Source organism: Cherax quadricarinatus, chromosome 60 (assembly GCF_038502225.1).
Source record: "Cherax quadricarinatus isolate ZL_2023a chromosome 60, ASM3850222v1, whole genome shotgun sequence".
NCBI lineage: Eukaryota > Metazoa > Arthropoda > Malacostraca > Decapoda > Parastacidae > Cherax > Cherax quadricarinatus.
The window spans coordinates 14,604,697-14,629,183 of NC_091351.1; the positions used below are offsets into that span (position 1 = coordinate 14,604,697).

Consider the following 24,487-nt stretch of genomic DNA (forward strand, 5'->3'; position numbering starts at 1 on the left):
AGGGTACACGGAAGGTTCTCTAGTGTAACACTACTGCAGGGTACACGGAAGGTTCTCTGGTGTAACACTACTGCAGGGTACACGGAAGGTTCTCTGGTGTAACACTACTGCAGGGTACACGGAAGGTTCTCTGGTGTAACACTACTGCAGGGTATACGGAAGGTTCTCTGGTGTAACACTACTGCAGGGTACACGGAAGGTTCTCTGGTGTAACACTACTGCTGGGTTCACGGAAGGTTCTCTGGTGTAGCACTACTTCAGAGAACACTGAAGGTTCTCTGGTGTAACACTACTGCAGGGTACACGGAAGGTTCTCTGGTGTAGCATTACTGCAGAGTACTCGGAAGGTTCTCTGGTGTAACACTACTGCAGGGTACACGGAAGGTTCTCTGGTGTAGCATTACTGCAGGGTACACGGAAGGTTCTCTGGTGTAACACTACTGCAGGGTACACGGAAGGTTCTCTGGTGTAGCATTACTGCAGGGTAACCGGAAGGTTCTCTGGTGTAACACTACTACAGGGTACACGGAAGGTTCTCTGGTGTAGCATTACTGCAGGGTACACGTAAGGTTCTCTGGTGTAACACTACTGCAGGGTACATGGAAGATTCTCTGGTGTAGCATTACTGCAGGGTACACGGAAGGTTCTCTGGTGTAACACTACTGCAGGGTACACGGAAGGTTCTCTGGTGTAACACTACTGCAGGGTACACGGAAGGTTCTCTGGTGTAACACTACTGCAGGGTAACCGGAAGGTTCTCTGGTGTAACACTACTGCAGGGTACACGGAAGGTTCTCTGGTGTAGCATTACTGCAGGGAACACGGAAGGTTCTCTGGTTTAACACTACTGCAGGGTACACGGAATGCTCTGGTGTAACACTACTGCAGGGTACACGGAAGGTTCTCTGGTGTAACACTACTGCACGGTACACGGAAGGTTCTCTGGTGTAACACTACTGCTGGGTTCACGTAAGGTTCTCTGGTGTAACACTACTGCAGGGTACACGGAAGGTTTTCTGGTGTAACACTACTGTAGGGTACACGGAAGGTTCTCTGGTGTAGCACTACTGCAGGGTACACGGAAGGTTCTCTGGTGTAACACTACTGCAGCGTACACGGAAGGTTCCCTGGTGTAACACTACTGCAGGGTACACGGAAGGTTCTCTGGTGTATCACTACTGCAGGGTACTCGGAAGGTTCTCTGGTGTAACACTACTGCAGGGTACACGGAAGGTTCTCTGGTGTAACACTACTGCAGGGTACACGGAAGGTTGTCTGGTGTAACACTACTGCAAGGTACACGGAAGGTTCTCTGGTGTAACACTACTGCAGGGTACTCGGAAGGTTCTCTGGTGTAACACTACTGCAAGGTACACGGAAGGTTCTCTGGTGTAACACTACTGCTGGGTTCACGAAAGGTTCTCTGGTGTAACACTACTGCAGGGTACACAGAAGGTTCTCTGGTGTAACACTACTGCAGGGTACACGGAAGGTTCTCTGGTGTAGCATTACTGCAGGGTACACGGAAGGTTCTCTGGTGTAACACTACTGCAGGGTACACAGAAGGTTCTCTGTTGTAACACTACTGCAGGGTACACGGAAGGTTCTCTGGTGTAGCATTACTGCAGGGTACACGGAAGGTTCTCTGGTGTAACACTACTGCTGGGTTCACGGAAGGTTCTCTGGTGTAGCACTACTGCAGAGTACACGGAAGGTTTTCTGGTGTAACACTACTGCAGGGTACACGGAAGGTTCTCTGGTGTAGCATTACTCCAGGGTACACGGAAGGTTCTCTGGTGTAACACTACTGCAGGGTACACAGAAGGTTCTCTGTTGTAACACTACTGCAGGGTACACGGAAGGTTCTCTGATGTAAAATTACTGCTGGGTACACGGAAGGTTCTCTTGTGTAACACTACTGCTGGGTTCACGGAAGGTTCTCTGGTGTAGCACTACTGCAGAGTTCACGGAAGGTTCTCTGGTGTAACACTACTGCAGGGTACACGGAAGGTTCTCTGGTGTAACACTACTACAGGGTACAGGGAAGGTTCTCTGGTGTAGCATTACTGCAAGGTACACGGAAGGTTCTCTGGTGTAACACTACTGCAGGGTACACAGAAGGTTCTCTGGTGTAGCACTACTGCAGGGTACACGGAAGGTTCTCTGGTGTAACACTACTGCAGGGTACACGGAAGGTTCTCTGGTGTAACACTACTGCAGGGTACACGGAAGGTTCTCTGGTGTAGCACTACTGCAATGTACACGGAAGGTTCTCTGGTGTAACACTACTGCAGGGTACACGGAAGGTTCTCTGGTGTAGCACTACTGCAGGGTACACGGAAGGTTCTCTGGTGTTACACTACTGCAGGGTACACGGAAGGTTCTCTGGTGTAACACTACTGCAGGGTACACGGAAGGTTCTCTGGTGTAGCACAACTGCAGGGTATTCGGGAGGTTCTCTGGTGTAGCACAGCTGCAGGGTACTCGGAAGATTCTCTGGTGTAACACTACTGCAGGGTACACGGAAGGTTCTCGTGTGTAGCGTAGCATTACTGCAGGGTACACGGAAGGTTCCCTGGTGTAACACTACTGCAGGGTACACGGAAGGTTCTCTGGTGTAGCACAACTGCAGGGTATTCGGGAGGTTCTCTGGTGTAGCATTACTGCAGGGTACACGGAAGGTTCTCTGGTGTAACACTACTGCAATGTACATGGAAGGTTCTCTGGTGTAACACTACTGCAGGGTACACGGAAGGTTCTCTGGTGTAACACTACTGCAGGGTACACAGAAGGTTCTCTGGCGTAACACTACTGCATAGTACACGGAAGGTTCTCTGGTGTAACACTAGTGCAGGGTACACGGAAGGTTCTCTGGTGTAGCATTACTGCAGGGTACACGGAAGGTTCTCTGGTGTAACACTACTGCAGGGTACACAGAAGGTTCGCTGTTGTAACACTACTGCAGGGTACACGGAAGGTTCTCTGGTGTAACATTACTGCTGGGTACACGGAAGGTTCTCTGGTGTAACACTACTGCTGGGTTCACGGAAGGTTCTCTGGTGTAGCACTACTGCAGAGTACACGGTAGGTTCTCTGGTGTAACACTACTGCAGGGTACACGGAAGGTTCTCTGGTGTAACACTACTACAGGGTACAGGGAAGGTTCTCTGGTGTAGCATTACTGCAGGGTACACGGAAGGTTCTCTGGTGTAACACTACTGCAGGGTACACGGAAGGTTCTCTGGTGTAGCACTACTGCAGGGTACACGGAAGGTTCTCTGGTGTAACACTACTGCAGGGTACACGGAAGGTTCTCTGGTGTAACACTACTGCAGGGTACACGGAAGGTTCTCTGGTGTAGCACTACTGCAGGGTACACGGAAGGTTCTCTGGTGTAACACTACTGCAGGGTACACGGAAGGTTCTCTGGTGTAGCACTACTGCAGGGTACACGGAAGGGTCTCTGATGTAACACTACTGCAGGGTACACGGAAGGTTCTCTGGTGTAACACTACTGCAGGGTACACGGAAGGTTCTCTGGTGTAACATTACTGCTGGGTACACGGAAGGTTCTCTGGTGTAACACTACTGCAGGGTACACGGAAGGTTCTCTGGTGTAACACTACTGCAGGGTAACCGGAAGGTTCTCTGGTGTAGCATTACTGCAGGGTACACGGAAGGTTCTCTGGTGTAACACTACTGCAGGGTACACAGAAGGTTCTCGTGTGTAGCATTACTGCAGGGTACACGGAAGGTTCTCTGGTGTAACACTACTGCAGGGTACACGGAAGGTTCTCTGGTGTAGCACAACTGCAGGGTACTCGGGAGGTTCTCTGGTGTAGCATTACTGCAGGGTACACGGAAGGTTCTCTGGTGTAACACTACTGCAGGGTACTCGGAAGGTTCTCTGGTGTAGCATTACTGCAGGGTACACGGAAGGTTCTCTGGTGTAACACTACTGCAGAGTACACGGAAGGTTCTCTGGTGTAGCACAGCTGCAGGGTACACGGAAGGTTCTCTGGGTTAACACTACTGCAGGGTACATGGAAGGTTCTCTGGTGTAACACTACTGCAGGGTACACAGAAGGTTCTCTGGCGTAACACTACTGCAGGGTACACGGAAGGTTCTCTAGTGTAACACTACTGCAGAGTACTTGGAAGGTTCTCTGGTGTAGCACTACTGCAGGGTACACGGAAGGTCCTCTGGTGTAACACTTCTACTGCGTACACGGAAGGTTCTCTGGTGTAACACTACTGAAGGGTACACGGAAGGTTCTCTGGTGTAACACTACTGCAGGGTACACGGAAGGTTCTCTGGTGTAACACTATTGCAGGGTACACGGAATGTTCTCTGGTGTAGCACTACTGCAGGGTACACGGAAGGTTCTCTGGTGTAACACTACTGCAGGGTACACGGAAGGTTCTCTGGTGTAACACTACTGCAGGGTACACGGAAGGTTCTCTGGTGTAACACTACTGCAAGGTGCACGGAAGGTTCTCTGGTGTAGCATTACTGCAGGGTACACGGAAGGTTCTCTGGTGTAACACTACTGCAGGGTACACGGAAGGTTCTTTGGTGTAGCATTACTGCAGGGTAACCGGAAGGTTCTCTGGTGTAACACTACTGCAGGGTACACGGAAGGTTCTCTGGTGTAGCATTACTGCAGGATAGACGGAAGGTTCTCTGTTGTAACACTACTACAGGGTACACGGAAGGTTCTCTGGTGTAGCATTACTGCAGGGTAACCGGAAGGTTCTCTGGTGTAACACTACTGCAGGGTACACGGAAGGTTCTCTGGTGTAGCATTACTGCAGGGTACACGGAAGGTTCTCTGGTGTAACACTACTGCAGGGTACACGGAAGGTTCTCTGGTGTAGCATTACTGCAGGGTACACGGAAGGTTCTCTGGTGTAACACTACTGCAGGGTACACGGAAGGTTCTCTGGTGTAGCATTACTGCAGGGTAACCGGAAGGTTCTCTGGTGTAACACTACTGCAGGGTACACGGAAGGTTCTCTGGTGTAGCATTACTGCAGGGTTCACGAAAGGTTCTCTGGTGTAACACTACTGCAGGGTACACGGAAGGTTCTCTGGTGTAGCATTATTGCAGGGTACACGGAAGGTTCTCTAGTGTAACACTACTGCAGGGTACACGGAAAGTTCTCTGGTGTAACACTACTGCAGGGTACACGGAAGGTTCTCTGGTGTAACACTACTGCAGGGTAACCGGAAGGTTCTCAGGTGTAACACTACTGCAGGGTACACGGAAGGTTCTCTTGTGTAGCATTACTGCAGGGTACACGGAAGGTTCTGTGGTGTAACACTATTGCAGGGTACACGGAATGCTCTCTGGTGTAACACTACTGCAGGGTACACGTAAGGTTCTCTGGTGTAACACTACTGCAGGGTACACGGAAGGTTCTCTGGTGTAACACTACTGCAGGGTACACGGAAGGTTCTCTGGTGTAACACTACTGCTGGGTTCACGGAAGGTTCTCTGGTGTAACACTACTGCAGGGTACACGGAAGGTTCTCTGGTGTAGCACTACTGCAGGGTACACGGAAGGTTCTCTGGTGTAACACTACTGCATGGTTCACGGAAGGTTCTCTGGTGTAACACTACTGCAGGGTACACGGAAGGTTCTCTGGTGTAACACTACTGCAGGGTACACGGAAGGTTCTCTGGTGTGGCACTACTGCATGGTACACGGAAGGTTCTCTGGTGTAACACTACTGCAGGGTACACGGAAGGTTCTCTGGTGTAACACTACTGCAAGGTACACGGAAGATTCTCTGGTGTAACACTACTGCAGGGTACACGGAAGGTTCTCTAGTGTAACACTAATGCAGGGTACACGGAAGGTTCTCTGGTGTAACACTACTGCAGGGTACACGGAAGGTTCTCTGGTGTAACACTACTGCAGGGTACACGGAAGGTTCTCTGGTGTAACACTACTGCAGGGTATACGGAAGGTTCTCTGGTGTAACACTACTGCAGGGTACACGGAAGGTTCTCTGGTGTAACACTACTGCTGGGTAACCGGAAGGTTCTCTGGTGTAACACTACTGCAGGGTACACGGAAGGTTCTCTGGTGTAGCATTACTGCAGGGTACACGGAAGGTTCTCTGGTTTAACACTGCTGCAGGGTACACGGAATGCTCTTGTGTAACACTACTGCAGGGTACACGGAAGGTTCTCTGGTGTAACACTACTGCAGGGTACACGGAAGGTTCTCTGGTGTAACACTATTGCTGGGTTCACGGAAGGTTCTCTGGTGTAACACTACTGCAGGGTACACGGAAGGTTTTCTGGTGTAACACTACTGCAGGGTACACGGAAGGTTCTCTGGTGTAGCACTACTGCAGGGTACACGGAAGGTTCTCTGGTGTAACACTACTGCAGGGTACACGGAAGGTTCTCTGGTGTAACACTACTGCAGGGTACACGGAAGGTTCTCTGGTGTATCACTACTGCAGGGTACACGGAAGGTTCTCTGGTGTAACACCAAAACTACAAATCACTCACCACTTTCAACTCTCCACCAACTACCATTTACTATACCATAATATTCTTATAGCTATAAGAAGGCATTTGTGTGTAATGCATTTAGCTTATGTACCAGTTTTGTTTAGACGTGTTTTAAGAGAATGTAACTTACTGCGCAGTCTGACTTCAGTTATAATCTTGATATGTCAAGATACCGAGGAAGGTACGTGTATGTCGTGTGAAAAACTAGCTTGACGTATATATAAAGGTTTATTTAAAATAAAAAGGAGATTTTCTCGTGTTGAGGGAGAATAGAAATGAACTGTAATACATGTGAAAACAAATACAAATTTTTATTTGTTTATGCGGTACAAAAATAATTTAGAATACATGTAATAAAACATTATTAGGCACTAAGGAGTCTCTAGTATGCAATGTATTACGGGTAAACTAATCCTAATGCTTAAAGACCACTTAAAAATTAGACATAGACGATTAAGTAGTTTTTTTATGCAATCAACTTACAGTAATATGTACAGAACGGTTGCTAATTAGTAAATGGTACAGTTTCAAAGATATGAAAAATATTTTGCATGACTGTATGGAGTCTCTTAGCCTCGGAGAAGTTAATGTCTTGTAGGGAGCGTCTGTAAAGTTCTGCTATATAATGTTTTGTATTTGTCACTGGATGTCACGTGTTTACTTATGTTTTATTGTTCCTTATATGTAACCCAGTACCTGTTTGTTCCCTCAGTCCCCCTTGGAAGAGGTGGTGCCGGAAGCGACGGGTCACGGAGCCATTATAATGGTGTCCTTAGTAATGCTGGTGTACGTCTATAGTGAGAAAACTTTCCGTCAGTTCCCCAGCCTGCACATAGTCATGTCCGGCTTGGTAGTCGTCACTGTCTTCGCCACCGACTTTGCTCTGACCTTCTACTACCATGACAACGATGTCAGCGGCGGTCAACACACGGTTGTCAAGGTGGGTTTAATGATCATTGAGAGAGTTTTGTGTTGGTTGACGTGGTGTGGTTTTCACTAATAAGGTTTGGTGTTCGAAGGTGAGATTAAATTGCATCCTAGCATGTTCTTTCTTACGTTGTCCATGGCAGTTGCAAATATTTATAGTCACTCTCCCATGTTCATTTCCATAAATAACAAAAAAAGGCACAATACCGTGACTGAAACGATACACAAATAACCCGCACATAGAAGAGAGGAGTTTACGACGACGTTTCGGTCCGACTTGGACCATTTACAAAGTCACACTGGACCGAAACGTTGTCGTAAGCTCATCTCTTCTATGTGCGGGTTATTTGCGTTTATTTCCATTATTTACATTATTTTTTTCAACAACTGAATATTTTCAACCGCTGAAATTTTCCTTTTTCAAATAAAAAGTATCGCCCTTTGGTTGGCACAATCTGTAGTGAGAACTGTGTGTGTATTGATTACTTAGATCAGTGGTTCTCAAACTTTTTCAGCTTGTTACCCAGTTTAACATGCCACATAAAGCATGTTACCCCTTTCACAAAATGTTGTTATTATTGATATATATGGCTAAACGTGAACGTATACAGCCTCGCATACTCTGCTAATCCTAGCAAAACCATTGAAAACGTAAGAACCACACATACATTATATATAAAATTAATAATAGCTACAAATTCACAGTAACAGTGGGTAAATACTAGCTATATACTGCACAGGGCAGTACACATACATACCAGCTTATGTCTACCTCGGCTGATGCTCACAGATAAACTGACAGTGTGAAATAGAGGCAGCCTCAGGAAGTGAGTGACGCGTACTGGACAGGTCGATCTGGGCTACTGAGTGATTTTTGTCCTGAAGCATACTAGTCAAAATACTTTTGGGTTTCCACACACTTAGCTATATATTTCTTCTTTTCTAATACTGTATATTAGTTTTTGATGTTTATTGTTATTTGGTTTAACTTTATTACTTACTTATAATAGGTTTACTTTACAACTTTATATACTAAGACAAAGTTAACAATAATCCTCATACCGGGTACCGCATTGTTTTCTTGATTTTCAGAATTCATAACTTTTTTTCTGTCACCCCTCCATTACCCCCCAAAAATGGTTAAATTACCCCCAGGGGGTAATTTACCCCCAGTTTGGGAACCACTGACTTAGATGAACATTAGTAACTGATATCTGTTGTAACCTTATCACACTTCTCCCCTAAATATAACACCATCTCACTTTTACCAAAAAATGTAATGCCATCTATCATTCATCACCAAATGTAACACAATACTGAATAAATCAAACGAATAAATCTAAAGATAAGCTGCAAAATGGCTCCTTGAGCTAAATAAAAGTGAAAATACTATATAGGTACACACACACACAAATATAAAAACACACACCACATATATACATAAACGTAAAAACACACACCAGCGAAGAGACTGGGCCAGGAGCTATGAATCAACCCCTGCAACCACAACTAGATGATTGCAACCATGTAAGTCCACACACACACACACACACACACACACTCACACACACACACACACACACACACACACACACACACACACACACACACATACACACACACACACATACACACATGACACAGCCCTCACTTTGTGTATATTGGTCTTTATTTCTTCTCACTGGGTTTCTACGGTCACTGACGGCTCCTCTTTCAGTTTGGAAACATGGTGTACTTGCTGCTGGTAATATACGTGTTCCTGCCCATTCCCCGAAAATGGCAGGTGATACTGATGGCTGTGCTACTAACTCTAGGCTACCTGGCACTGGGCTGCTATGCCATTAGTAGTTCCAACACCCTCTACGTTATCACCAGGGTAAGCACACACTGCTCTCCCCCCCCTCCCCTATATTCATAAATGTACATAATAAATTGATCTCACTATGACATTGTGCAACACTTAGGTATCATTATTACAACAACGTTTCGCCTGCACAGCAGGCTTTATCACTTGATAAAGTCACCTATGCAGGCGGAACGTTTCTCATGTTCAGCATACTGTGGTATTATGTACCTTTAATCAAATCATTCAAATAATAATAATAATAATAATAATAATAATAATAATAATAATAATAATAATAATAATAATAATAATAATAATAATAATAATAATAATAATAATAATATTGCATTATTAGATGTGTGTGGAGGTGATGGTGGTGGTGTGTGTGAACCTCGTGGGCGTCTACTGGCGCTTCATGAGCGAGGTTGCCTTCCGCAGAGCCTTCCTCGACAAGCGTGGAAACCTCGAGTCTAAACTTAAGGTAGTACTTCCACTCTCTCTCTCTCTCTCTCTCTCTCTCTCTTTCTTTATTTTTTTTTCTAATAGCCAGTGATAACTGCAGTATCCCCAGTGTCATGCTGTAACAGCATGAGGGGAAAATCATGCCAGTTGTGGCAGTAGAAAGACGTCTCAATGAAAGGTTTCTTAATGCTTGCAGTACGAGTCTTGGATGAGGGAGGTGGGGATGGGATATGGTTGTTGAGGCTTCTGGTAGGATCATTCTAACAGAAGTAATTATTTCTTGGGTTGCTGAGTTAGTCCCAAAGCGCTCTTCTGGTGACTTCACCATAATTAGGTATACTGCCAGGAACCCTTCTCTACCTGCCAGAGTTCCATCATCTTGCCACCAGGTAATGTGTTGACTGCTCAGGCTGGCAGAAGAACAATAGGGCAAGGAAGTCTTCCTGCTCGACACCCTCTGGCGAGGCGATTTCTGCTTTCCAAACAGCAAAATAGATTTTTTGCTGTAATTAACAACAACAAAAAAACAAACGGTAAAAGACTAAGAAAATTATCATGAATTGCTGGAAAGGGCACGTCTCTCTTCACTAGGTTAAAAAGTATTCCTGAAGTCTAGTTTAACAATGGCCTTATGATCGGAAAATCCCTGATGTAACCCCATGGTGCATAAGCTGCTTCAGTGCCTGAGAGATTGCGAAGTCAAGTTGGTTCAGCTGAAACAAACTGGCAGCTTCTCTGCAAATATTGTTCACTCCTACTTTGGCAATGAGACGGCCAGGGGTATTACCAATAGTGATGGACCTGTTTTGTCTTTAAGGCACGTAATGAGAACAGCTTAATATCTTCAGGTATCAGCCCAGCAAGACAGGTGAACACGAACGTTGCTAACTCCGAAAGGAGAATCATTGGGTAACAATTAAATTCCACTGCCACATGTAAGATTACAATATATTTGCCCACTTTTAAAACTTCAGTGTAAATAGGATTTATATCAATCTAATATGCTATGAAAGCGTTCTAATGCTGGAATTTTCCCACGGGAATATTTTTTGTCATCAGTAATCAGAATTAATTTTCCTTGGGATTTGGGCAAGTAAGCAGAGGGTACTCTTGTACTGGTTGCCACTCCCTCCCTCTCTCCCCTGCCTGTAACTAAAGTGTAGAGTACATCTTTCCTTTGAAACAAATTACAATTTATTCAAGAATTTCTCAAGGTAAAGGAAGATTACAAAGATTAACTCCTCTGTCAACTTACAAATAATTTTGAAAGATCTTCAGAGCAATCCAGAATTTTACAGCAGTTACTGACGGTTATACTCGACAGCCTACACGAATTCCATTGAATTATGTTTAAAATGGAATGCTAAATAAAGTTTTGTTACGAATCAATGAAACATAAATTTATTAATATTCATACTACAGATTTATCAAAATAGCTTAAGAATATAATTGTCTTACCCTAACATTGTCTTACCCTAACATTGTCTTACCCTAACATTTGTTTCACCACTGATTAAATTAAACTGTTGTAGCACTGTTTGTCCTGTGATTTTATACGTTTATATGGAATCACATATGCTAATGTATTTTCTTCTCTACGCCGTGGTTGCATCACCGTGCTCTCACCACCTTGACTGCATCACCGTGCTCTCACCACCTTGACTGCATCACCGTGCTCTCACCACCTTGACTGCATCACCGTGCTGTCACCACCTTGACTGCATCACCGTGCTCTCACCACCTTGACTGCATCACCGTGCTCTCACCACCTTGACTGCATCACCGTTCCCTCATCAACGTGCCCCCTTCACTGTGACAGCTAGACGCAGAGAAACAGCAGGAAGAAAATCTTCTGTTGAGTGTGCTGCCAAAGAACATTATGCAGCAAGTTAAGGCTGCCTTCCGTGAGTCAATTTTGAAGTCTCAGAACACCACAGTCAGCCCCATTACCAAGAAGAACCCCTTCCCGTAAGTACCATGAGTCCTCACTTTCCCGTAAGTACCATGAGTCCTCACTTTCCCGTAAGTATCATGAGTCCTCACTTTCCCGTAAGTACCATGAGTCCTCACTTTCCCGTAAGTACCATGAGTCCTCACTTTCCTGCAAGTATCATGAGTCCTCACCATCCCGTAAGCATCATGAGTCCTCACCTTCACCTAGAAAGGCGAGAATTAGGGGGAGGGGATATGATTGAGATGTTTAATTGGAAAACAGGAATTAAAAAGGGGATGTAAATAGCGTGCTAAAAATATCTAACATAGGACTCGCAGCAATGGCTTTAATTTGGAAAAATTCAGATTCAGGAAGGATATAGGAAAGCACTGGTTTGGTAATAGAGTTGTGGATGAGTGGAACAAACTCCCGAGTACCGTCACAGACGCTAAGACGTTGTGTAGTTTTAAAAATAGGTTGGATAAATACATGAGTGGGTGTGGATGGGTGTGAGTTGGACCTGACTAGCATGTGCTACTAGGTCGGATGCACTGCTCTTCCCTTAAGTGACCTGTCCGACCTCACTAGGTCAAGGCATTGGCTTAAGCCGGTGGGAGAATTGGAGCTGCCTCGCATGGGCCAGTAGGCCTGTTGCAGTGTTTCTTATTTCTTATGTTCTTATGTTCTTAATTACTGTGAGTCCTCACCTCTTGTTGGTCCAGAGTTTAGAACTTGTGTTGCTCAACATGAAATTTAAGGAAAATTTACAATGGAGACAGGAAGGACTCCGAGAAGTCAGAATAGGATGGTACACCAACAAGTGTCGGAAGAAATACACACAACCAAGGAGGAAGTGAAGATGCTGCTAAGTGAACTTGATACCTTAAAGGCAGTGAGACCGGACAATATCTCTCCATGTGTCCTTAGAGAGGGAGCAGAGCCGCTGTGTGTGCCACTAACAATTTTCAACACATCCATTGAAACTGGGTAAATGTAGTCCCCATTTTTAAGAAAGGAGACAGACACGAGGCATTGAACTACAGACCAGTGTCACTGACGTATATGGTATGCAAAGTCATGGAAAAAATTATCCGGAGGAGAGTGGTGGAGCACTTAGAACGGAACAAGCTTATAAACGAAACCAGCACGGATTCAGGGAAGGAAAATCCTGTGTCACAAACCTACTGGAGTTTTATGACAAGGTAACCGAAGTAAGACACGAGAGGGAGGGGTGGGTAGATTGCATTTTCTTGGATTACAAGAAGGCCTTCGACACAGTTCCTCGCAAGAGATTAGCGGAAAAGCTAGAGGATCAGGCACACATAACAGGAAGGGCACTGCAATGGATCAGAGAATACCTGACAGGGAGGCAACAGTGAGCCGTGGTACGTGACAAGGTGTCAAAGTGGGCGCCTGTGACGAGCAGGGTTCCACAGGGTCAGTCCTAGGATGGGTGCTGTTTCTGGTATATGTGAACGACATGGTGGAAGGAATAGACTCAGAAGTGTTCCTGTTTGCAGATAATGTGAAGTTGATGAGAAGAATTCAATCGGACGAAGACCAGGCAGAACTACAAAGGGATCTAGACAGGTTGCAGGCCTGGTCCAGAAACTGGCTCCTGGAATTCAATCCTACCAAGTGCAAGGTCATGAAGATTGGGAAAAGGCAAAGGAGACCATAGACGGAGTACAGTCTAGGAGGCCAGAAACTGCAACCCTCACTCAAGGAAAAGGATCTTAGGGTGAGTGTAACACCGGGGGCACATTTGAGCCGCACATCAACCAAATAACTGCTGCAGCATATGGGCGCCTAGCAAACCTAAGAATAGCATTCTGACATCTCAATAAGGAATCGCTCAGGACCCTGTACACCGTGTATGTCAGGCCTATATTGCAGTATGTAGCACCCGTTTGGAACCCACACCTAGCCAAGAACGTAAGGAAATTAGCGAAAGTGCAAAGGTTAGCAACAAGACTAGTCCCGGAGCTACGGGGCATGTCCTACGAGGAGAGGTTAATGGAAATCGACCTGACAGCATTGGATTATAGGAGAGAGAGGGGGGGACATGATAACTACATATAAATACTGAGGGGAATTGACAAGGTGGATAGGGACAGAATGTTCCACAGATGTGTCACAGCAAGACAGGGTCACAGTTGGAACCTGAAGATTCAGATGAGTCACAGGGATGTTAGGGAGTATTTCTTCAGTCATAGAATTGTCAGGAAGTGAAATAGTCTGAAGAGTGATATAGTGGAGGCAGAATCCATACATAGCTTTAAGAAGAGGTATGATAAAGCTCATGGAGCAGGGAGAGAGTGGCCCTAGTAGCGACCAGCGAAGAGGCAGGGGCCAGGAGCTCTGAATCGACCTTTGTAACCACAATTAGGTGAGTGCAGTTAGGTGCGTGCACAGACACACACACACACACTCTATCTTATACAGAGGTCCAAAAATAGATAAGATAAGGCTATTTTAAGACAGTAATCTCCAGTAAGTAATTAGATACCTTACAGTTGTCCCTTTCCGCTGCAGAAACCTGTACATTACCCGGCACAAGATGGTATCAATCCTGTATGCTGACATTGTCAACTTCACTCCTTTGACCACCAAACTCAGCGAGAAAGACCTGGTTGAGATGCTCAACGATCTCTTTGGCAAATTCGACGACGCTGTCGAGGTAAGTCCTTCACTATATTCACGGGAAAGCGCAGACCCCGAAGCCTTGATCTGAGGATGGGGGAAAGGTAGCTCAAATTCTTCGGGTCAAGAGTCCTATGTGTTCTTTGAATGGAGGTTCCCCAGTCGCCAAGCTCAAAACATTAAGAACACCGCCACGCTCTCAACATCACTTGCTTGTTGGGATCAGGGCTCATGTTCTTCAGGGTCTGAACATATTAAGGATCTTCAGGATCTGACATCACGGCTTATACCCTTCAGGGGCTGACATCAAAGCTCATGTTCTTTAAGGTCTGACATCATCAAGCCTTATGTTCTTAAAGTCAGAGAGATTCAAGGTTCAGGTTATTCAGGTCATATTCTGCATGATCTTGCAGGTTCAGGGTTCATGCTTACCATGGTCTGACGGGATCAAATATTATGTTCTTCAGGGTCTCACAGGATCATGACTCATGTACATCAGGTAAACAATAAAAGATTTAGTAGGAATCACACACACACGTACGCGCGCGCACACACACACACACACACACACACACACACACACACACACACACACACACACACACACACACGCACGCACACACACACACACACACACACACACACACACACACACACACACACACACACGATGTGAAGTTAATGAGAAAAATAAAATCGGATGAGGATGAGGCAGGACTACAAAGAGACCTGGACAGGCTACAAGCCTGGTCCAGCAACTGGTTCCTTGAGTTTAACCATGCCAATGCAAAGTCATGAAGATTGGGGAAGGGCAAAGAAGACCGCAGACAGAGTATAGGCTAGGTGGACAAAGACTACAGACCTCACTCAAGGAGAAAGATCTTGGGGTGACCATAACACCGAGCACGTCACCGGAGGCACACATCAACCAAATAACTGCTGCAGCATACGGGCGCCTGGCAAACCTGAGAATAGCTTTCCGATACCTTAATAAGGAATCGTTCAAGACACTGTACACTGTGTATGTTAGGCCCATACTGGAGTATGCACCACCAGTCTAGAACCCACACCTGGTCAGCCACGTCAAGAAGTTAGAGAAAGTACAAAGGTTTGCAACAAGGCTAGTTCCAGAGCTCAGGGGAATGTCGTACGAGGAAAGGTTGAGGGAAATCGGACTGACGACACTGGAGGACAGAAGGGTCAGGGGAGACATGATAACGACATACAAGATACTGCGGGGAATAGACAAGGTGGACAGAGACAGGATGTTCTAGAGAGGGGACACAGTTACAAGGGGTCACAATTGGAAGCTGAAGACTCAGACGAGTCACAAGGATGTTAGGAAGTATTTCTTCAGTCATAGAGTCGTCAGGAAGTGGAATAGCTTAGCAAGTGAAGTAGTGGAGGCAGGAACCATACATAGTTTTAAGAAGAGGTATGATAAATCTCAGGAAGCAAAGAGGGAGAGGACCTAGTAGCGATCAGTGAAGAGGCGGGGCCAGGAGCTGAGCCTCGACCCCTGCAACCACAATTAGGTGAGCACAATTAGGTGAGTACACACACACACACACACACACACACACACACACACACACACACACACACACGCACACACACACACACAGACACAACAGACACACACGCACACACACGCACACACACAGACACACGCACACACACACACACGCACACACACACACACACACACACATTGTTGACAAAGACTTATTACCTCTCTCTCTCTGTCTCTCTGTCTCTCTGTCTCTCTCTCTCTCTCTCTCTCTCTCTCTCTCTCTCTCTCTCTCTCTCTCTCTCTCTCTCTCTCTCTCTCTCTCTCTCTCTCTCTCTCTCTCTCTCTCTCTCTCCCTCTCCCTCTTTTTCTCTCTCCCACTTCAACTCATCCATTTTTTCACTTTTTTTCCTTGCATTTATCACTCGCAAGCTCTGGACTAACTATGACAGTGGTGTTCACAGAGTCATAACTGTCTGCGGATCAAGATCTTGGGTGACTGTTACTACTGCGTCTCAGGAGTGCCGGAGTTCGTCGCTGACCACGCCCACAACTGTCTCAAAGTCGGCCTGGAGATGATTGACATTATCAGAGACGTCAGGTAACGTAGATATCGACACTGAATAGGCGTTTCGCCTGCATAACAGGCGAGAAAAGCCTGTTATGCAAGCGAAACGTCTCTTCAGTAACTGTTTTCACGTTTTGTACGTGTCTTAACAAACTGTAAGTACTGTCATACATCTAATAACAGGAATAAATTCAACACTTAAAGCAGGATAATTGAAACAAATATATGTACAATTACCATTATTATTATTGTTGAATTTATAAGATAGTTGTAAACTGTTAGAGGTGTTACAGCGCCTTGGGTGGTAAACACCTTTGATCAGAGAACAGGCAGGTTGATTCCAATTACTTGGATCGAGAACACTTCAATAGCATCAAAGAACTCCTTTGAATGGACAAAATTAAGAGATTAAACTAACCTTTGTTGTTTAAATCAATATTCTTCAGCAGATTTGACAGTAAGCATTCACTGAGATTTATATAAAGATTGTTTTTTAATTGATGTGAAGCGCTAAACCCAGGTGAGTCACTCAGACCAAGGAATGGTGGAGGTATGAGCCTACACCGATATTTAAAGACCTCTATAAAAAAATAAAACATTAATAAAAATTCACATGCCGAAAATTTGAGTGAGAGTTGACGGTGATGACATGAGGAATGAGTAACTTGACGAGAGTTTACTCTATCCTTACATAGTATAGTTGATATTTAGAGGACGTGAACTTGTGAGGTACAGTGCAGTTTAAATGTTGAAGAGAGACAGATCTCAAGGATGGTTTATATATGACCACAAAAGGATGAGGCCAATAACAGACTTCAGACAATAAAGACATAACCGAACCAGTACCAGAAACTTGAGATTATGTTGTTATGACCTCAACAATAACAACACTTATCACGGTATCAAGTACACACACAAATGTACACATGACCTCACCATTATGAGAGACCATAATGTACACTATGAGAGACCATAGTGTACACTATGAGAGACCGTAGTGTACACTATGAGAGACCATTGTGTACAATATAAGAGACCATAATGTACACTATGAGAGACCATAATGTACACTATGAGAGACCATAGTGTACACTATGAGAGACCATAATGTACACTATGAGAGACCATAGTGTACACTATGAGAGACCATAATGTACACTATGAGAGACCATAATGTACACTATGAGAGACCATAGTGTACACTATGAGAGACCATAGTGTACACTATGAGAGACCATAGTGTACACTATGAGAGACCATAGTGTACACTATGAGAGACCATAGTGTACACTATGGGAGACCATAGTGTACACTATGAGAGACCATAGTGTACACTATGAGAGACCATAGTGTACACTATGAGAGACCATAGTGTACACTATGAGAGACCATAGTGTACACTATGAGAGACCATAGTGTACACTATGAGAGACCATAGTGTACACTATGAGAGACCATAGTGTACACTATGAGAGACCATAGTGTACACTATGAGAGACCATAGTGTACACTATGAGAGACCATAGTGTACACTATGAGAGACCATAGTGTACACTATGAGAGACCATAATGTACACTATGAGAGACCATAATGTACACTATGATAGACCATAATGGACACTATGAGAGACCATAGTGTACACTATGAGAGACCATAATGTACACTATGAGAGACCATAGTGTACACTATGAGAGACCATAGTGTACACTATGAGAGACCATAGTGTACACTATGAGAGACCATAGTGTACACTATGAGAGACCATAGTGTACACTATGAGAGACCATAGTGTACACTATGAGAGACCATAGTGTACACTATGAGAGACCATAATGTACACTATGAGAGACCATAGTGTACACTATGAGAGACCATAGTGTACACTATGAGAGACCATAGTGTACACTATGAGAGACCATAGTGTACACTATGAGAGACCATAGTGTACACTATGAGAGACCATAGTGTACACTATGAGAGACCATAATGTACACTATGAGAGACCATAATGTACACTATGATAGACCATAATGTACACTATGAGAGACCATAGTGTACACTATGAGAGACCATAATGTACACTATGAGAGACCATAGTGTACACTATGAGAGACCATAGTGTACACTATGAGAGACCATAATGTATACTATGAGAGACCATAGTGTACACTATGAGAGACCACTGCAACACTATGAGAGACCACTGCAACACTATGAGAGACCATAGTGTACACTATGAGAGACCATAGTGTACACTGTGAGAGACCATAGTGTACACTATGAGAGACCATAGTGTACACTGTGAGAGACCATAGTGTACACTGTGAGAGACCATAGTGTACATTATGAGAGACCATAGTGTACACTATGAGACCATAGTGTACACTATGAGAGACCATAGTGTACACTATGAGAGACCATAGTGTACACTGTGAGAGACCATAGTGTACACTATGAGAGACCATAGTGTACACTATGAGACCATAGTGTACACTGTGAGAGACCATAGTGTACACTATGAGAGACCATAGTGTACACTATGAGAGACCATAGTGTACACTGTGAGAGACCATAGTGTACACTGTGAGAGACCATAGTGTACACTGTGAGAGACCATAGTGTACACTGTGAGAAACCATAGTGTACACTGTGAGAGACCATAGTGTACACTGTGAGAGACCATAGTGTACACTGTGAGAGACCATAGTGTACACTGTGAGAGACCATAGTGTACACTGTGAGAGACCATAGTGTACTCTGTGAGAGACCACTGCAACACTGTAAGAGGTACATGAATGGTATACAGTACCGACAAGATGAAAATTAGACACAAGTGCGACATCTGGGTATCTTTAATTGTAGACGTTTCTCCATCCAGTGTCTTTATCAATACAAATTCTAGGACATAACTAGAAGACAATAAAACTATATACAAGGTTATGTAGATGTCCTCTGAACCAAGACACTGCAACATCATGGAGTCTTGGTTCAGTGAACATCTACATAACCTTTAGGTTACCCTGCCTCGGTGGGATACAGCCGGTGTGTTAAAAAGATGAGCACAACTGCGTGAGACCAAAGATTATGTTTATGTTTCTCTCACACTATATTATCATCACCGTGCAGGGAGGACAGAGGTGTGCAGGTGGACATGAGGATAGGCATCCACAGCGGTAGTGTCTTGTCAGGCCTCATCGGCGTTCGTAAATGGCAGTTCGATGTGTGGAGCAACGATGTAACCATCGCCAACCACATGGAGCAGACAGGAGTGGCTGGGTGAGTAATTACCTACCTCACTTTATATGGATCAAAATTCTAGCTATTATTCTCGACTATTAACTTACGACTTAGGGACATGGAACTACCGTTGTCATATCCATTTCGCAGCTCCTGGTAGGAGTCAGTCTCCACTGGTGAGTGTGTGGACCTTGCTGGGTCCTGATGATATGAAGTACAGGAATTAAATACTTTTTTGTGAGATCCGGTTAGCCGAACTTGAGTCCTGGAGGTGAGAGGTATAGTGGCTGCACTCTGGGGGAGGGGTGGGGATATTTGCAGTGTTGAACTGTATTATCGGCGCCCCTCGGGCAAGGATGGAGTGAGTGATTGTGAAAGTGTTTCTTCTTTATTGGGTCACCCTTCCTCGGTGGGAGATGACCAGTTTGTTATAAAGCAAAACCTTTATGCTGTACACAGAGTGGAACAATGTCTTAAGAAAAGTTGGTCCTGCGATGTGTGTTTGTCATAATATAAGGAATATTGAGTTAAGGTTAGGTGAGTTATATTCCTGTTATTAACATGTGGAATAAGACTATCAGAAACATTTGCATCATGTATGATTATTTTGGTTTGAAATTTATACATTTTCTGAAGCATAATGTCTGATTCTTCATCTGTTTCCTCACATCTACGTATTACCTAGTTAAGATATCTTTAATTTAAAACCTTTTTATTTATAAATTTGAGTTATTGACGTGTATGAGAGATTTTTTGCAGAGCAGAAGCGAGATAAGAAGGATGGAGTATATAGAGAGTAAAAGAAAGGTGAAGAGAGTGGTGAGGGAGTGTTAAAGGAGAGCAGATGATAGAGTGGGAGAGGCACTGTCAACAAATTTTGCTGAGAATAAGAAAAAAATTTGGAGTGAGATAAACAGGTTAAGAAAGCCTAGGGAAAGAATGGATTTGACAGTTAAAAACAGAATAGGGAAGTTAGCAGATGGGGAGTTGGAGGTATTGGGAAGATGGTGGGAATATTTTGAGGAACTGTTAAATGTTGATGAAGAGAGGGAGGCAGTAATTTCATGCATTGGCCAGGGAGGTATAACATCTCTTAGGAGTGAAGAAGAGCAGGATATGAGTGTGGGGGAGGGGAGTGAGGCATTACGTAGAATGAAAGGTGGTAAGGCAGCTGGAACTGATGGGATCATGACAGAAATGTTAAAAGCAGGGGATATAGAGTTGGAGCGGTCGGTACATTTGTTTAATAAATGTTTGCAAGAAGGAAAGGTACCTAGGGACTGGCAACAAGCGTGTATAATTTCTCTATATAAGGGAAAACGAACAAAAGAGATTGTAAAAATGATAGGGGAATACATTTACTAAGTATGCCATGTAAAATGCATGGTAGGGTTATAGAATTAGAGGGAAGACAGAGAATAGGGTTGTAGATAAACAAGGAGGTTTTAGAGTGGGTAGAGGATGTGTAGATCAAGTGTTTACATTGAAGCATATATGTGAACAATATTTAGATAAAGGTAGGGATGTTTTCCTTGCATTTATGAATTTAGAAAAGGCATATGATAGAGTGGATAGGGGAGCAATGTGGCAGATGTTGCAAGTGTATGGAATAGGTGGTAAGTTACTAAATGCTGTAAAGAGTTTTTATGAGGATAGTGAGGCTCAGGTTAAGGTGTGTAGAAGAGAGGGAGACTACTTCCCGGTAGAAGTAGGTCTTAGACAGGGATGTGTAATGTCACCATGGTTGTTTAATATATATATAGATGGGGTTAGGGAGAGGGATGGGATTAAATTATGGGAAATCACATACAAAATGGGAGTTGTTACAAGTGCTTTTGCTGATGATACTGTGCTTTTGGGAAATTCTAAAGAGAAGTTACAAAGGTTAGTGGACGAGTTTGGGAGGGTGTGTAAAGAAAGAAAGTTAAAAGTAAACACAGATAAGAGTAAGGTGATGAGGGTATCAAACAAGTTAGGTAAAAAAAAATGGATATCACATTGGAGGGAGGACGTATGGAAGAAGTTAATGTGTTCACATATTTGGGAGTAGATTTGTCAGCAGATGGGTTTATGAAGGACGAGGTCAGCCATAGAATTGATGGAGGAAAAAATGTGAGTGGTGCATTGAGGTATCTGTGGAGACAAAAAACGTTATCCAAGGAGGCAGAGAAAGGAATATACGAGAGTATAGTAGTACCAACACTCTTAAATAGGTGTGAAGCATGGGTTGTAAATGCTGCAGCGAGAAGGAGGTTGGAGGCAGTGGAGGCGTCATGTCTAAACGCAATGTGTGGTGTAAATATTATGTAGGGAATTCTTAGTGTGAAAATTAGGAGGAGGTGTGGAGTTACTAAAAGTATTAGTCAGAGGGCTGAAGAGGGGTTATTGAAGTAGTTTGGTCATTTAGAGAGGATGGAGCAAAATAGAATGACTTGGAGGGTGTATAAATCTGTATTGGTAGGGAGGAGGGGTAGGGGGCGTCCTGGTAAAGAATGGTGGGAGGGGGTAAAAGAGGTTTCATGTGCAAGGGGCCTGGACATGCAGCAGGCATGTGTGAGCGTGTTAGGAGTGAATGGAGACGAATGTTTCTTGGAACGTGATGAGCTGTAGGATTATGAGCAGGGTAATATTTAGTGACGGGATGCAGGGAAACCGGTTAGCCGGAGGTGGGGAGTAAAGTGCCTGCACTTTAAAGGAGGGGTTTGGAATATTGGCTGTTTGGAGTGACATCTAAACTGTCATGTCCTGGGCACCTCTGCAAAGACAACGATTATGTGTGAATGATGGTGAAAGTGTTTCTTTCTTTTTTGGATCACCTGCCTCGGTGGGAGACGGTCGGCGTGTTAAAAAAAATTGTGAAAGTATGTCTTACTGGTACAGATGCAGAGAATGCACACTGCACAGAATAAAAATGTATGAGAGAAAGACTGAAAGAAAACCTACATTGTGTATGAATTGTGTATCTTTACACTTGGACTTAAAGAATTTAGTCTTCCATAAAAATTGTCTTAAAAAAATACCATTCATTACCAGGAAATAAACTTGGTGACAGAATAATGTCTGAGATGTGATGAGGAAAGTGACAACACTTTGCTTAGCATTAAAGGGAAGTGCCTCGTGACACCATAGTAACACCTTTTCACAACCGAAGGACCCAAGTTGGTTCCTGGATGGGTAGAGATTAGAGCAAGTCTCCTTACACTTGTTGCTCCTGTTCCCCTAAGACTAAATAGGCTTTTAGATAGATTGGAATGACATTCGGTAAATAATTAGTCTTGTGGCTATTCGCAGGAGCACTTTTAAAGCAAGAAACTAATAAATGGGGGGTGTAATAATAAGAGATTAGTTTAAGTGTGAGGAGAGTTTTGGTGGAGAGGGGAGTACCGCTGCTGGCTCGTCTTGTAGCACAGCTTCACTGTTGTCTCTTATCTTGTTCTCATAACAGTAAAGCAGCACCTAGGACTTAGTCGACCGTTGTTTGCTACATCATAAACGAGAACCTAAGGACCCAGTCAAAAAAAAAAGCTTCACTACTTGACTTTCATGGGATATCCTGGGTTGCTAACACTCCTGGTTTAATAATCAGAGTTAATTCTTCTGCTGCTAGTTCAGATTAACGGCAAGATGTACATTTTTAGAGAAAAGTTACGTCTGTTTATTTCAGTGCAAGCTTTTTCCAGACACTTTTTTGCAATTATTAATGAAGTGTAATTAAAATTTAGAATTTAAGAACGATTTAAGCACGATTAATTCTAAGAGAATGTTATATTATGGTTTAGGTAGTAACAAATGACCTTACTGTTATGAAAAGCAGATTTTTACGCATAATGTGTACTCTAGAGTACTTTGTCCAGACCAGAGTCTTGACGGAGTGGAGGAGTGACACAGACCTGTATACAGGAATCAGCTCAACCCCTACTATTGTAGACTGTCATGTTCTTATTGTCACTGTATCATTTCACAGTCGAGTTCACGTGACACAGAACACACGGGAGCTTCTATTTGGCCTCGACTACGAGTTTGAACCTACCGATGCACAGCAGAAAGATCAACTTCTGCAGGAGGAGGGTATAGAGACCTTTCTTATCATCCCTAAGAAAAAGGTAAATTTAACTTTGTATTGTGTATTGTGTATGGGTATGTTTGTGTATGGTGTAATTATCTCACTAAATTATAGTCAGATTTGTAGAACAAAACATTAACTTAGTATCAACAATGAGGATACTTAGCTTTGTCGCTGTCTCTGCCTACCGCACCTTCTACCTGTAGGTACCTTTGATGTGAAACAGTTGTTCCACAACCACGGAAGCTGTAAGGGACAATTAATTGTAAATATAATTACCCCTAGGGGGTGTTATTTAGCATAGATATTATTGGTATAATAAAGACCTGGTTCAACCTGAAAGATAGAAAAATGCCTTCTGAATGCAGCATACAGGGTTATAAACTATTCCACACTGATAGGGTCAACAGGAAGGGTGGTGGAGTGGCGATGCATGTCAGAGAAAATTTAAATTGTTGTTTTAGACATGATATAAGATTAGAAACATCAAACACAGAATATGTTTGGCTACAGTTTCTCGAGGGACGTGACAAATTAATTTTGGGTGTGATTTATAGGCCCCCAAACTTTGATAGAGAGTGCAGTAAGCTGTTATGGGACGAAATTCATAAGGCATCTAGATATGAAAATGTTGTGATAATGGGAGATTTTAACTTAAGACAAATTGATTGGAACAATATGACAGGAAATCTTGAGTCTAGTGACTTTCTTGATACGGTTCAGGATTGCTTTTTAGAACAGGTTGTGACAGAACCAACTAGAGGAAA

At 43.9% G+C, this 24,487-nt stretch overlaps 1 protein-coding gene across 1 annotated transcript in view; it reads left to right on the plus strand.

Annotated features, from left to right (window-relative positions):
• LOC128694392 (adenylate cyclase type 2-like) overlaps positions 1-24,487 on the plus strand; it is a 164,039-nt gene that overhangs the window by 49,975 nt on the left and 89,577 nt on the right. Inside the window, 8 exon segments of the mRNA XM_070097974.1 lie at positions 7,243-7,470; positions 9,175-9,333; positions 9,659-9,784; positions 11,585-11,733; positions 14,234-14,378; positions 16,316-16,452; positions 19,547-19,696; positions 23,622-23,760. Coding sequence (XP_069954075.1) covers positions 7,243-7,470; positions 9,175-9,333; positions 9,659-9,784; positions 11,585-11,733; positions 14,234-14,378; positions 16,316-16,452; positions 19,547-19,696; positions 23,622-23,760 — 1,233 coding nt within the window.